The sequence below is a fragment of the Oncorhynchus kisutch genome, linkage group LG25 (genome assembly GCF_002021735.2).
Source record: "Oncorhynchus kisutch isolate 150728-3 linkage group LG25, Okis_V2, whole genome shotgun sequence".
In the NCBI taxonomy this organism is placed as follows: domain Eukaryota; kingdom Metazoa; phylum Chordata; class Actinopteri; order Salmoniformes; family Salmonidae; genus Oncorhynchus; species Oncorhynchus kisutch.
Window position 1 is genome coordinate 28,867,506 of NC_034198.2, and position 15,607 is coordinate 28,883,112.

The 15,607-nt window shown below is 43.1% G+C and overlaps 2 protein-coding genes across 5 annotated transcripts in view; one reads left to right on the plus strand and one right to left on the minus strand.

The window, feature by feature from the left end:
- msh6 (mutS homolog 6 (E. coli)) overlaps positions 1-11,894 on the plus strand; it is a 33,436-nt gene extending 21,542 nt beyond the window's left edge. The window contains exons 15-20 of the mRNA XM_020460713.2: positions 6,383-6,672; positions 6,951-7,068; positions 7,367-7,456; positions 7,723-7,877; positions 8,578-8,780; positions 11,612-11,894. Of these exons, the coding sequence (XP_020316302.1) occupies positions 6,383-6,672; positions 6,951-7,068; positions 7,367-7,456; positions 7,723-7,877; positions 8,578-8,780; positions 11,612-11,693 (938 nt within the window). The 3' untranslated portion in view covers positions 11,694-11,894. The remainder of the gene's footprint in view (positions 1-6,382; positions 6,673-6,950; positions 7,069-7,366; positions 7,457-7,722; positions 7,878-8,577; positions 8,781-11,611) is intronic.
- Positions 11,895-11,904: 10 nt separating this feature from the next.
- LOC109870283 (F-box only protein 11-like) overlaps positions 11,905-15,607 on the minus strand; it is a 35,204-nt gene continuing 31,501 nt past the window's right edge. For 2 of the 4 annotated variants that reach the window (XR_004205412.1, XR_002252120.2), the window contains exons 16-21: positions 15,518-15,594; positions 14,998-15,252; positions 14,538-14,645; positions 14,286-14,336; positions 13,841-13,939; positions 11,905-13,568 (exon numbers count right to left, since the gene is read on the minus strand). Coding sequence is in view for 2 of the 4 variants with exons in the window: in XM_020460714.2 (XP_020316303.1) it covers positions 13,439-13,568; positions 13,841-13,939; positions 14,228-14,336; positions 14,538-14,645; positions 14,998-15,252; positions 15,518-15,594 (778 nt within the window). In the remaining 2 variants the exon portion in view is untranslated. Of the gene's footprint in view, positions 13,569-13,840; positions 13,940-14,227; positions 14,337-14,537; positions 14,646-14,997; positions 15,253-15,517; positions 15,595-15,607 lie in introns of all 4 variants that reach the window. The other 2 variants (XM_020460714.2, XM_020460715.2) reach the window with 1 other exon arrangement.

Here is a 15,607-nt window from a genome sequence, read left to right on the forward strand (position 1 = left end):
TATTTTGGTGTATTGCACTTGTGATTGTATGGAAGTTAAATATTTCTAATTTTAATTTGGCGCTCTACCATTTCACCGGATGTTGTCAAATCGATCCCGCTAACGGGATTTGATCCATAAAAAGTTAACCTGTTATGGCTATATCCCTTTGTTCTCAATTTCCACCTGAAGACATACCCAAATCTAACTGCCTGTAGCTCAGCCCCAGAGGCAAGGATATGCATATTCTTGGTATCATTTGAATGGAAACATTCTGAAGTTTGTGGAAATGGTAATTGAATGTAGGAGAATATAACACAGTAGATCTGGTGGAAGAAAAGAGAAAGAAAGAGCATACGTTTTTTATTGTTGTAGTATCATCTTTCACATGTACTAGAATAGCCACACAGTCCGATAGGATGCTGGAGATCATTTTGATGGATAACACAAGAGGGCAACTGTAGGTGTGCAAAGTTTCAGACTGATAACTTCAGGAATGGGTGAGCTACATGACATTTAGCATGAAGTCACCCAGGTGTCCCACACAAGTTGCCCAAATGTACCCAAGTGGCCGAATTGGTGAAATGACCTATAACTATATACAGCAGTGCAAATAACTATATACAACATATCAAAAAACAATTAAAACACACACACAAAAAAAAGTTTTAAACAGTACACCCCTTGGTAGTCCTCATCATAATATTTTGCAGCCTGTGCCATGTCCCATAACAGTCTCTTTCTGATGTAAAGCAGAGGCAAACTGAACAAGTGGTGCATTTCATGCGACACAGAACACAATGACGCCTCCATGCTGTGCCTTTTTGGCCCTGAGGCACAGTCATGCCTGCAGTAATGAACTGTGGCTTATGAACACCACTGGGGGCACAGGTAGAGCGGGCAGCTTGGCACCGGCGGCTCCCAGTCGGAGTCGCTATCACTGTGAAAGAAACAATAAATATTTTTTTTATGTTATGAGCCTTTTATCATCACATAAAATAAACATATGTATTGTATAGAGCAGAGGGAACGGTCACTAAGGTGAAGTGCTGTTCCATTCAACTCCGGCCATTGATTCATTGTGTGAGTGTGTATGTATGTATGTATGTATATATATATATATGTGTATGTATGTATATATATATATATGTATGTATGTGTGTATATGTATGTGTATGTATGTATAATATGTGTATATATATATATATATATAGTGCCTTGCGAAAGTATTCGGCCCCATTGAACTTTGCGACCTTTTGCCACATTTCAGGCTTCAAACATAAAGATATAAAACTATTTTTTGTGAAGAATCAACAGCAAGTGGGACGACATTTATTGGATATTTCAAACTTTTTTTAACAGATCAAAAACTGAAAAATTGGGCGTGAATCATAACACTCCAAGATTCCTCAAACAAAAAATATACCTGATTTATTCGCCATGATATCTTCAATGAAATCGTTGAAACTACAACTTTCCGAAATACAGCTGTGCGTAAAAAGCCTTACAGCAACTCCTCTGATCGTCAAGGCGAGAATGGAGTTCCCTGCGCGTGCGATTACAAACAAGGAATTGTGGTCCAACCCAAAACCATTACACACTGGCGTTTACCTCAGCTCATTGGCCATCTACCCAGCTAGATTTCAAGAAGATCAGTGGTCATTGGGCAGAAATATAGTCAATCAATGAAGCTTCGCTAAAATTATTGGTGCGTAAGGTAGTCATTTATCGTTGTCTTCAAATCAGCTCAATACTCCCCGCAAAAAAAACAATGACGTTTGGCTGTGTTGCAAACATCCAGAGGAATTTACTGAAACCCACCATGACTAGATAAACGATTGTTTACGGGGGGGAATCACGTCGAATGCTCCGTAAAAAATGGATAGAGATGGAATTCACGGCACAAACGGTTTACAAAATGTTACGATTTAGGCTATAATGTATTTTATCAAAGAAAACAGCACTTCATTTGATCACTGGGACCCTCAGGAAGAGAAATAAGAGCAAGATATCAGAATGTAAGTCATAATTTTACCTTCAGATGTGAATGTGTAAAAACTGTCATGGCGGAAAATGTTTGATTGCTCTTCTCAAACAAAAGCATGGGATTTGTTCTCTGTAATAGCTATTTTAAATTGGAAAACGTAGTTTGATTACCAAGATTCTAATCTTTTGAAGGGTGTAAGACACTTTCAAGAATGTTTAATGTTACGAACTTGTATTTTTAGTTGTCACTCTGAAATTTCCCCTGATGTTGGTCCCTGTACGGGGATCGCAGCCATATTAACCAAAATATGCCACAAGACCTGAAATTGCCTTGTGTATCCCCCCAAAAAAAGGTTAACTGTTATAAGCTAACTTTGATGAATTTAAGCAAAATTCCCAGGCTTAACTTCCAATGGAAAAATTCTGGAAATTCTCCTGGAAAGTTTCCAACGCTAATTGTGATAGCCTCTTATTGACCACATTGGCTTCAAGGAAACCATCAAAGCCCAGTAAATCCCCATCCACATCATCCTCTCCTTTAGACCAACACTGGCAGAGTGTTCTGTCCTCATTAGGTTCATCAATATTTTATAGGGTTGTTTTTAGCAGCGTAGCTCTCTACACACACTGGAAGTGTCCCAAATGGCACCCTATTCCCTATATAGTGCACTACTTTGACCCAATAGACCAAGATAGCGAAGCAGTAAGACGTGTTTGTTTTCGTATTGTCTTTTGTATACATTTCAATCAATTTTTTCCATTTTCAAATTAAAAACATACCTTCCTGCAACCTGCCTCACCCAACATGGTACGGCCTGCTATTTTTTTACCTTATAACTGGAACCTCCATCAGAGGTTAGCTAGTTGCTACCGAGTGGCTATTGTGGCTAACGCCCTTGTCCAGAAGCATGCACCAGCTAGGCCCATTTCCCAGCTAGCAAACAAAGTACACCAACTACAATACCGCTCTTGCCAATTGGACTGGACCCTTTGTCGACACTGAGACCCGCCGATCCATCACAACTGGTCTGCGGACGTAACTTCGGCCGATGTGCTCTCAACCGGCCTCTGCGTCGTGGATGTTGGTGTTGATCCATCTGCTAGCCTCGGCCTGCTAGCTTCCTGAATGCTGCGTCTCCAGCTCGCCTTGCATAGTAATCGACTACTGAACGGCTCCGTTTCATCTTTACTGCTCATTGGACCCTATGATCTCTCGGCTACAGAGCTGATGCCTGCTGGACTGTTCATTAACACTTCATTTTGTTTATCTGTCAGCCCCAGCCTGGAACTCAGGCCCTGTGTGTCGCTAACTGACCCTCTGCCCATTCATCACCATTTACCCGTTGTTGTTGTTGTCTTAGCTGTTTACCCATTGCTGTCTCAGCTCTTCCAATCAACACCTGTGATTGCTGTTTGCCTTTCTCTAAATGTCAATATGCCTTGTATACTGTTGTTTAGGGCAGCTCTGTTTTATTTTACTGCGGAGCCCCTAGTCCTGCTCAACATGCCTCAGAAAGCCCCCCTTGTCCCACCCACCATACATGCGGAGACCGCACCTAGCTTAACTGGCGCCTCCAGAGATAAAACCTCTCTCATCGTCACTCAACACCTAGGTTTACCCCCACTGTACTCGCACCCTACCATACCCTTGTCTGTACACTATGCCCTGAATCTTTCCTACCACGCCCAGAAATCTGCTCCTTTAATTCTCTGTTCCCAAAGCACTAGACGGACAGGTCTTATAGCCTTTAGCCGTACCCTCATCCAACTCTGTTGCTCTGGTGATGAAGAGGTTAACCCAGGCCCCCCCCCCCCTTCTGCAACCAAAAAAATCTTTGGGTTCATGCATGTTAACATCAGAAGCCTTTTCCCTAAGTTTGCTTTATTCACTGCTTTAGCACACTCTGCCAACCCCGACGTCCTAGCCGTGTCTGAATCCTGAATCCATCAAGACAGAACTGCTAAAGAGGGCGGAATTGCAATCTACTGTAGAGAGAGCCTGCAGAGTTCGGTCATACTATCCAGGTCTATGCCCAAACAGATCGAGCTTCTACTTTTAAACATCCATCTCTATAAACAAGTCCTTCACGGTTTCCGCTTGTTATAGACCCCCCTCAGCACCCAGCTGTGCCCTGGACACCATATGTGAATTGATTGCCCTCCATTCATCGTCAGAGTTCATACTGCTAGGTGACCTAAATTGGGATATGCTTAACACCCCGGCCGTCCTACAATCTAAACTAGATGCCCTCAATCTCACACAAATTATCAAGGAACTTACCAGGTACAACCCCAAATCCGTAAACATGGGCACCCTCATAGATATCATCCTGACCAACTTGCCCTCTAAATACACCTCTGCTGTTTTCAACCCGGATCTCGGCGATTACTGTCTCATTGCCTGTGTCCATTATGGGTCCGCGGTGAAACGACCGCCACTCATCACGGTCAAGCACTCCCTAAAACACTTCTGCGAGCGGGCCTTTCTAAATCGACCTGGCCCGGGTATCCTGGGAGGATATTGACCTACAGACCAATATCTATCCTGCCCTGCCTTTCTAAAGCCTTCGAAAGCCAAGTGAACAAACAGATCACCGACCGTTTCAAATCCCACCGTACCTTCTCCGCTATGAAATCTGGTTTCCGAGCTGGTCACAGGTGCACCTCAGCCACGCTCAAGGTCCTAAACGATATCATAACCGCCATCGATAAAAGACTACTGTGCAGCCGTCTTCATCAACCTCGCCAAGGCTTTCGACTCTGTCAATCACCGTATTCTTATCGGCAGACTCGATAGTCCTCGTTTCTCAAATTACTGCCTCGCCTGGTTCACGAACTACTTCTCAGACAGAGTTCAGTGTGTCAAATCGGAGGGCCTGTTGTCCGGACCTCTGGCAGTCTCTATGGGGGTGCCACAGGGTTCAATTCTCGGGCCGACTCTTTTCTCTGTATACATCAATGATGTCGCTCTTGCTGCGGGTGATTCTTTGATCCACGTCTACGCAGACAACACCATTTTGTATACATCTGGGCCTTCTTTGGACAATGTTAAACTACCCCCAATTCAATGGAATTGCAACCCTCTGCATACACAGTGCTTTCTTCCATCACGTGTACAGCTGATTCTCAAGATCTTGCACACTGCTTGAAGCCCAAACATGCCGCAACATACATGTTGGACCCCAAGTAAGAGACGTAAGAGAAGAAATACGTACTGCTCTGCCCACTTCACTGTTGCTCCAAGCAGATGAAACTGCAGCTCTGAAATACATCAAAAAGCGTGAAGACTTCTGCCTGAAGCCCATACACGCCGCAGCATACATGTTGGACCCCAAATATGCTGGCAAGAGCATTCTGTCTGGTGTAGAGATCAACAAGGCCTACGGTGTCATCACTACTGTGTCTCGCCACCTTGGCCGGGATGAGGGCAATGTTCGTGGCAGTCTGGTGAAGTACACTTCCAAGCAAGGGCTTTGGGATGGAAATGCAATATGGCAGTCGTGCCAGTCGTGCCGTATCTCATCAGCCACCTGGTGGAAGGGACTTTGTGGACCGGAGGCTCTTTCCCCTGTTGCCTCCATCATCCTCTAAATCCCACCAACATCAGCCACCTCCAAGCAAAACGTGTCCTTGTTTGGGAACACACACACACACACACCAAAGCACGCAACAGGCTGACCAATACAAGGGTTTAAAAATTGCTGGCCATCTGGGCAAATTTGAGGCTTTTTGAGCCTGACAATGAGCCATCCTCAACAAGGGTGGAAAGTGAAGATGAAGCCTCAGAGTCTGATGTTCAAGAGGTGGACATTGAGGAGGTCCAGTGAGAAGACATGGAAGCCTGAGAGGAAGACAACCAAAGCTTTAGTTTCTAGACATTTTACAGATATTGAAAACGTTTTTGGGAGATGCGATGGATCATTCAATATTCCCTTTTGTTGTTTAGTGAAATCATCCCATGTGAAGAGTCAACTTATTTAGTTACGAATTGAACTTGAATTAAATGGTCTTTTTTTTTTCTATTGGAAGGATTTAATAATTAGCAATTGTCTACTTATAAGGTAAAAGGTTTGTTTCTGTCTCCATATGTTATGGTAAATATATCCAACACAAAAAAACATCTACATTTAAATGGTATTAATTTGCATATTTCTGTTAATTCCCATATTCCCGTTAATTCCCACGGGAAAGTTTCCATCTCTGAATATTCCCCAAAATGTGCAACCCCAATCACAATATTAAATGCATTTGACATTTGGTCTATATTTTATGTTATCGTCATGTGTGTTTTAAATACTATTTTGTAGGATGTAACTAACTTCAGACATGCATTTATACACAAACAACACATCTACATATATCCAAAAACAAAATGCATGTTTATATACTAAGTTAGGGTCTGCTTTTACCTGTGTAGATGTGTTACTGAGTCTGACACGGTACAGCCAGGGGGGTGATGGAGGACCAATGGCACGGCCTCAAGTACTACTTCCTGGTGACATCAGCCAATCAGCAGCCTTCCTGGACTTGAGGGGCTCCCGCCACCCCTGTGTCACCAAAACCTTCTTCGGTGATGACTTCATCCCTAATGACATTGCTATTGGGTGCCCTGGCGGCGAGGAGGAGGGCCAGGAGGATAAAGGACATGCACCCTGCGTGCTGGTCACTGGGCCTAACATGGGAGGAAAGTCGACTCTTATGAGACAGGTATGGGTTTTTCTTTCAACTTTGTTTTTCCCAGAGAGAAAGTGGCTGTGCTGCAAGATCACACATTAAAGACAACAAACATTTAACGGGAATGGCAGTTGATCTTGAACCTCACCTAGGTCATGTGTGTACTTTTGCTTCTCCTGTAGTTGTTGGCTTGAAGTTGTTAGATTTCCATCTGTGGTGGTTCTGTGTTCCTGGCACAGTCTGGACTAATATGATTCTGGATTTCCTTGGTCCTGGTGTGTATTTCCTGTGCTTGGTCACTCCTCCCGCAGTGTGGTCTGGTGGTGGTCTTGGCCCAGTTGGGTTGCTATGTTCCTGCTGAGAGCCTGTCCTTTACCCCTGTGGACAGAGTCTTCACCCGGTTGGGAGCATCGGACCGTATCATGGCTGGTAAGGACTCGTACCCCACTCCCCAGCAAGTGAATGGGTGTGTCCCAATTCTTCTGAAGTGTCGACTTGTGCACTGCTCCCCGTGCATTTTAAAAGTATTTGATTGGTGTAACCATGGGCAACTGGGAGTTTTGACCATATTTATTCAACCTTTCCTATTAAGTGTGAAGTGAACAAGTGCACACTTGGGGCATAAGGGTTGAGAATTGGGATACATAAGTGTTTTCCCCGAGTCCCACGAGTTCCTTAAGATGTCCTCCTGAACTAAGTGAATGTAACCCTGGCCTGTGTGTTCCAGGGGAGAGCACCTTCTTTGTAGAGCTCAGTGAGACTGCAAGTATCCTCCACCATGGGACCAAGCACTCTCTGGTGCTGCTGGATGAACTGGGTAAACAACACATCTCTTATCTATTTGTCTGTCTTAAATCTTAACATGGTGTGGGTACTACAAGAAGATGTAGCTTTGGGGTTCATCCTCCACTTCTGAGGCATAGTTCTTTGGCCAGTTTCAGACCCAGAGCTAGTTTGGGACTTAAAAGCATGATCAATGGAGATTCTCTTTTGAACATGTTTTTAAGTCAAAGACTTAATCTGTGTCTGGGAAATCGGCCCATAAAGTTTAAGTGAGAGAGAAACTGATCCGTTGTGTTACAGGAAGGGGCACAGCCACATATGACGGCACAGCGATAGCCAGTGCTGTGGTGAACGAGCTGGCGAAAAGGATCTGCTGTCGGACCCTCTTCTCCACACATTACCACTCCTTAGTAGAAGACTACACCAACAACCCTGCTGTGCGGCTCGGACACATGGTGAGGAGACAGCACACACACAAGCAAGCTCAATGATAATCAATACAGTACACGGACATGACAAATATTGTGCCTTCGGATTTTATACGGCTGGACACGTTATTTTCAGCTCTGTCAATCAATCACAAATTGTAGACTGTTTTATAGCCATATCAAATAATTCTGGGTAACAAATTGTATTTTTTTTTATTTGGTACTTACGAATTTAACCACAATCTATTTTTAAGTGCCCTACGTCATCACGCACATCCTTTTAAATGCAACAAGTCAATTTTATGGAAACACATCTCTGGAAGGAACATTTGAATATAGTTTTATGATTCGTTTAAAAAATATATTTGTGTGAAAATCTGTCGCCAATTGGATAAAAACTACTGTAATAGATTTCCATTTTTAAAATGGGCAAAATGGCTTTTTAGCTAAACTTATTCTCAAGCAACAATTTTCCTAGGACTGTCGGAGGAGAAACTGAAAACTAGCTGTTATTAGCAGAGCAGTTTGGAACTCTTTGCTAATAGTCTATTAAGCAAACAGCAAACATAATTGACAGCACTGGGCCTTTAATCAACCAGTCAGTCTTCCCCTATCAGGCTTGTATTGTGGAGAAAGAAGGAAATGAGGACCCTAGCCAGGAGACATCACCATCCTCTAAGTTCAAGCAATTAACCCATCAATTAACCAATCACTCTGTCCCCCTCAGGCCTGTATGGTGGAGAATGAGGGAGATGAGGACCCTAGTCAGGAGACCATCACCTTCCTCTACAAGTTTATCGCGGGAGCTTGTCCTAAAAGCTACGGTTTCAACGCTGCTCGCCTCGCCAACCTGCCTGAGGATGTTATACAATCAGGCCACAGGAAGGCCAAGGAGTTTGAGAGGAGCACCATTTCCCTACGAGTCTTCAAGTATGTGTTAACCTGTAGTTACAGTGAAGTTGGAAGTTTACATACACAGCCAAATACATTTAAACTGTTTTTCACAATTCCTGACATTTAATCTTAGTAAAAAAAATCCCTGTCTTAGGATCACCACTTTTATTTTAAGAATGTGAAATGTCAGAATAATGTTAGTGATTTATTTAAGCTTTTTTACTTTCATCACCTTCCCAACTTTGGAAGTATGCTTGGGGTCATTGTCCATTTGGAAAACCCATTTGCGACCAAGCTTTAACTTCCTGACTGATGTCTTGAGCTGTTGCTTCAATATGTCCACATCATTTTCCATCCACATGATGCCATCTAGTTTGTGAAGTGCACCAGTCCGTCCTGCAGCAAAGCACCCCCACAACATGATGCTGCCACCCCTGTGCTTCACGGTTGGGATGGTGTTCTTCGGCTTGCAAGATTCCCCCTTTTTCCTCCAAACATAACGATGGTCATTATGGCCAAACAGTTCTATTTTTGTTTCATCAGACCGGAGGATATTTCTCCCAAAAATATGATCTTTGTCCCCATGTGCAGTTGCAAACTGTAGTCTGGCTGCTTTATGGCGGTTTTGGAGCAGTGGCTTCATCCTTGCTGAGTGGCCTTTCAGGTTGTCGATATAGGACTCGTTTTACTGTGGATAGATACCTTAGTGTGAAAAGTACAAATAAAAAATATGTTCTTCTCTAGGAGACAGAACGCATCTCCTTCCTGAGCGGTATGACGGCTGAGTGGTCCCATGGTGTTTATACTTGCGTACTATTGTTTGTACAGATGAACGTGGTACCTTCAGGCATTTGGAAATTGCTCCCAAGGATGAACCAGACTTGTGGAGGTTTACAATTTGTTTTCTGATGTCTTGGCTGAGTTCTGTTGATTTCCCCATGATGTCAAGAAAAAGGCACTGAATATGAAAGTAGGCCTTGAAATACATCCACAGGTACACCTCCAATTGACTGAAATGATGTCAATCAGCCTATCAGAAGCTTCTAAAGCCATGATAATTTTCTGGAATTTTCCAAGCTGTTTAAAAGGCAGTCAACTAAGTGTATGTAAACTTCTGAACCACTGGAGTTGTGATAGTGAATTCATCTGTAAACAATTACTTGTCATGCACAAAGTAGATTTCTTAACCGACTTGACAAAACTATAGTTTGTTAACAAGACATCTGTGGAGTGTTTGAAAAACGAGTTTGATGCCAACCTAAGTGTATGTAAACTTCCGACTTCAACTGTACATGTAGAAGTAAACTGAGTATACCAAACATTAGGAACACCATAATATTGAGTTGCCCACTCTGCCCGTTTTGCCTTCAGTACAGTTTAAATTTGTCGAGGCATGAACTCTACAAGATGACGAAAGCGTTCCACAAGGATGCTGGCCCGATGCTTCCCATAGTTGTCAAGTTGGCTGGATGTCATTTTGGTTGTGGACCATTCTTAATACACACAGGAGACTGTTGTGTGTGTGTGTGTGTGTGAAACCCAGCAGCATTGCAGTTCTTGACAAACTGGTGCGCGTGGCACTGACATTTCTTGTCTTGCCCATTCACTCTCTGAATGGCACACATACACAATTCATGTCTTAATCTGTCTCCTCCCCTTCATGAACACTGAACAAAAATAAACACAACATGTAAAGTGTTGGTCCATGAGCTTAATAAAAGATCCCAGAAATGTTCCATACGCACAAAGCTTATTTCTCTCAAATTTTGGGCAAAATGTGTTTACATCCCTGTTAGTGAGCATTTCTCCTTTGCCAAGATAATCGATCCACCTCATAGGTGTGGCATATCAAGAAGCTGATTAAACAGCATGATCATGTACTGGGGACAATTAAAAGGCCACTCTAAAATGTGCAGTTTTGTTACGCAACACAATGCCACGTCTCAAGATTTGAAGTGGCGTACAATTGGCATGCTGACTGCAGGAATGTCCACCAGAGCTGTTGCCAGAGAATTTATTGTTTTAAACGTAGTTTTAGAGAATGTGGCAGTATGTCCAACTGGCCTCACAACCGCAGACTGTGAAACCATACAAGCCCAGGATTTCCCCATCCAGCTTCTTCTCCTGCGGGATTGTCTGAGACCTGCCACCCTGACAAAACTGTGTTTGCAAACTGTCAGAAACAGTCTCGGGGAAGCTCATCTTTGCTCGTCATCCTCACCAGGGTCTTGACTTGACTGTAGTTCGTCGTAATAGACTTCAGTGGGCATATTGCTCACCTTCGATGGCCGCTGGCATGCTGGAGAAGTGTGCTCTTCACGGTTGAATCCTGACAATTTGATTGCACAGAGACCTGTACAAAATTTCTGGAAGCTGAAACTGTCCCTGTTTTTCCATGGCTGTCATACTCATCCGGAAATGTCATCCATTGATCATATTTGGGATGCTCTGGATCGGCATGTACGGCAGCGTGTTCCAGTTGCTGCTTCTGTCCAGCAACTTTGCATAGCCATTGAAGCGTGGTACAACATTCTACAGGCCACAATCAACTCTATGCAAAGGAGATGTCTCGCTGCCTGAGCCAGTCACTATCTGGTGTTTCTGATCCACACCCCTTTAAAAATATTTTTTGCGGTATCTATTCCCAGTCATGTGGAATTTTATTTCAATTGACTGATTTCTTTATGAACTGTAACTCAGTAAAATTAAGTTTGTTCAGTCTACATTGATTTAACAAGTGACATCAATAAAGGACCATAGGGTTCACCTGGTCAGTCTGTCAGGGAAAGAGCAGGTGTTCTTAATGTTTTCTATACACAAGTCTTCAAGTAACTAGTGTTATTTTTTTCCATCTTTTTGCTCCACAGGAAGCTGTGTTCGTATGCTGAAGACCCCACAGCAGCCAGCACACAGTTTGCCTTGCTCCTCCGGATGATCAGCAACCTGTGAAGATGAAGCCGTTTTGTTTTTTGGGCCTGTTCAAGAGAACGTTACATTTCTAATTTGAGTGTTGTATCGAGTAGAATAGGAAACTGTCTTCATTTAAAACCTTTCACATCCATGTTTTGTTCTTTGTAGTTTGCGCTTCTCCCCTTTCCATTATCACATCACTACTGTATTATGATCGAATAAAGTTTATTTAAAAAAGACCACTTTCCTCTCTAGGAAATTAAACCCTTTTAATTCACACTAGCATCTACAAAATGGTTATTGAATACTCCACAATATATTAAGTCTAGATGTTATGGTACATGCATACAATTCTGGCTGTTTGAGAACCCACAGTCACCGAAACACATGAATGGGAAAGCAATAACCATATACTGGTTATATTTAAGAGCTTTATTTTAGAAAAGGATCTCTGGCAATGCTTTACTCCAATGTGAAAATATTTGCCTTAACCTGGGCTCAGATCAGTTTGAGGCAGCTCTGGGACCAGGCTAGAAAAGCTGTGAGTTCACAAGACTTAGGGCTGGATTCAGTCAGTATCGCAGAAGATCTGCATTATAGCTCAATGTCATCGGTAAACGCTGCAGGTCGGCTCAGTCAGAAATGTCCTTTCCATTTTACCGCTGACGCGTAAGATACCGATTGAATCCAGCCCTTAATACTTTTGTCATTCATACAGAGGTTTACCTCCAGTGTGGTCCAAATAACAGGAAATGTGTAGCGAAGCATTCATGGTTCCTTAACTCCATATTGCAGACAAATGTATTTGTGTGTTCAAAGAGTCAAAACAAAAATGGCCACAGTTCTAGATCAATTCTAAAGGTTAACAAGACCAATGTATTTTTCGCAGCTTTTCTTAAGTCTCTTAAAATAGTCAACATTGCTGGAGAAAATGTTGCTTTGTTTTCTTTCACAGAAAGAATGTAGATACTGTGACATTCCAAGTCCACGGGGGGTAAAACCAAAAAAAACTAAGACATTCAAGTACAGTAACATTTCTGCATGAAAATACAAAACTACGAGAAAAGCATTTTAAAATCTTTTTCTTAAAAAACCCCGAAGTGCTAGGTCATTTTTTTTCTGTAACCATACATATACCAGCACAACTGTTTGCTGCCAGAGACAGAAGCAGTGTGTGGCGAGGCGCTGCCTCTGCCTGAGGAACTAGTTCCTCGTATGGCTCTGTACAATAACTGCAGTGACTTCACTTGCCCACTTTGCCAAGAAAGGGAGGGGCATTAAAATGTCTAGCGTCCATCCACAACTGAGTCCATATCTGACATGGCACACTTCAGTTCATAGGGTACTTTTGACTAGGACCCTAATACTGGCTCTGGTCAAAAGTAGTGCCCTATGAAGGGAATAAGAATACCCATTCATCACCGACCAAGTCCCATTGCCTCCTCGTCACCATGTTGCTGGGAAGGAAAATAAAGGGAGAAGCGGTGCAGGCAGTCAGTGCATCCACAGCAGAAATGTCATGTCTCCTTTCAGCTTGTCTTTGTCCATCACGACATCCATTTTCCCCATATTTATTTACATTGTGATATTTATAAGTTTGTATTTTTCATCCTCCCCGTAGGTGGACTAGTTAGCTGAGCAAACAGGAGTCTCTGTCCAAAATGACACCCTATTCCCTATAGTGCACTAGTTTTGACCTGGGCCAGCATAGGGTTTGAGTCAAAAGTAGTGCACTATATAGGGAAAAGGCCTGGAAGTGTCTGAAGGGGGGGGCGGGGTCCAGCTCAGTTGTGTTGCAGCGTATTGGACTCTATAGGAGGGGCTGAGTCGTACAGTGTGTCTGTGTCATGCGTGGGCTCTCCGGCTAGCGTGCAGGGGTTTGACAACGTCCCGGCTCCACAGTCACAGAAAAATCTACAGCGAAGACAAAAGAAAGAATTATGCTGGAAATGACATGGAAGACTAAACTACCAACTGATCAGGTAGCCACTGAAATACTAGCAGACATCCAGTTGGATCTGTAGACTACATTTTTTAAAATGTACATTTCATTTGGCACAAGAGGAAGAGGTTCTGCAACAAAACCAGATATAATTTGCATATCTACAAAGTCATTTAGAATGAAGTATCGCTGTAAAATACAGTGCATGTGTATGGGTCTTATTAACAAGAGAAGAGTAACGTACCTATCATGCCTAATGAACTCTACGTCGTGCCCCTGGTGGCACTTCTTGATGCAGTTCACACAGATGGCGTTGCGGTCTGTTGTGTTACAGGTGTGACACCTGACCACACGGAGGGACAGAAGAAAGAAACAGGTGATGAGCCAAACGAGTTGTCCAGGTTACATCAATTAAAGTGGACAGCTGGGGCAGAAAGCTGGATCAATGAGTTAGCCAGCTAACTGTCCAACATTGCTTGAAATAATCTTCAGAACATAGTGTTCTCAAATCAACCAGAAAGTGAAGAGTTAAGTGGCTGTTTATTAAAGTTTAAATGGCTAATTTAATAATCCTGCTTTCTGGAAAATCCCACTGGTAGAAGTTAGATATATAAAGGTAAGAAATTATTACCTGTAAAAATCGTGCATTGGATAGCTGGTGTAACTTGAAATCTTGTACAGGCACTGACCTCTGCTCACAGCTTTTTCAATGGCATCTTGATTGTTCATTATTTTGTTATCTGGGGAGACAGGAGGTCAGGTGTAGTTGGATCAGTCCAGGTACAGAGAAGAAAAAGTAATGAGGCAATTTAAGATAATTCAATTTTGACAAAGACTAACTGATGTAAGTAGATCCTACAATGCTAGATTCCAGGAATAAAACATGTACAAATCACATCATGGTGACACATTGTCCTGTCCCCCCACCCCCCCCCTCTTACCTTTCATTGTAACGTTGACACCAGATGCGAGAAACAACCCTCCAAAGCGGTTATTGAAGATCTGATTGCCCTCCAGGGTTGCCGTGGCATGATTGGTGATCTCAATACCTGGTGGAAAGAGACAGGTCAGGATCAGCGTGGAGGAAGTGGAGATTCAGGCCTGACCCCTAAGCCCTATGCACTTGTGGAGATCCAAGAGGATTTGATTGGTATAAGCAACATGGTGAAACTTCCACATTTTGGATTGGGCCTCACTCTGTCTACTATTAATCAAAAGGATACAAAGCAAAATACTGCTGGGCTGTGTTCATTAGGGCACACAATGGAAAACAGAACATTTGGATTTCTTATTGGACAAATCCACGTAGTCCCTCCCTCTCATTTCATTCCACTTTCCACCATATGGTGCCTAATGAACAGAGCTGGATTGAACCCTGCTTTCTAGAATTGCATAATGCACCTGCAGCGAAGCCGTCAAATATTCTGTTCTTCCTCAGGACAGGGTGGCTGTTGGTGCTGATTAGGACCCCTGCCTGGGCGTTCCTGAAGATATCGTTCTCCTCCAGTAAACCTCGTCCTCCGTTGAATATACAGATGCCTCCGTCTCTCCCGTCGTGGATCTTATTCCTTCGGAGAGTGGGGTTGCTGTCCGTCTTTATCCACACCCCCGCCATGGCATTGTCAAAAATCTCATTGTCCTCGATGAAGCCCAAACCTGAAACAGAGTCAATATATCAGCCAATGGGTCTCCCTTTCATTTATCCTGGTTAGAAGGTTCATGAGGGAGCATCTGAATTACACAGGATTTTGATTGGTCCACTTCACTCAGAACCTGTGAGTCCAGGGTGTCTTCACTGTTCTGCACATGAATTTAAAATGTAGAAAGGTACACGTGTGCTTGCTTCACCCCTATCCAGACAAGATCAAGCAGTGTGAGAGGAGGATGGATAAAGACAGAATAATGGATACTGGTTTCTCACCTGAGTTGTAAACCAGAATGCCTCCATTTTGACCTCCCCAGATCTTGTTCCGTCTGATTTTGGGATTGCTGCCAGTTCTGTTACAGTGGA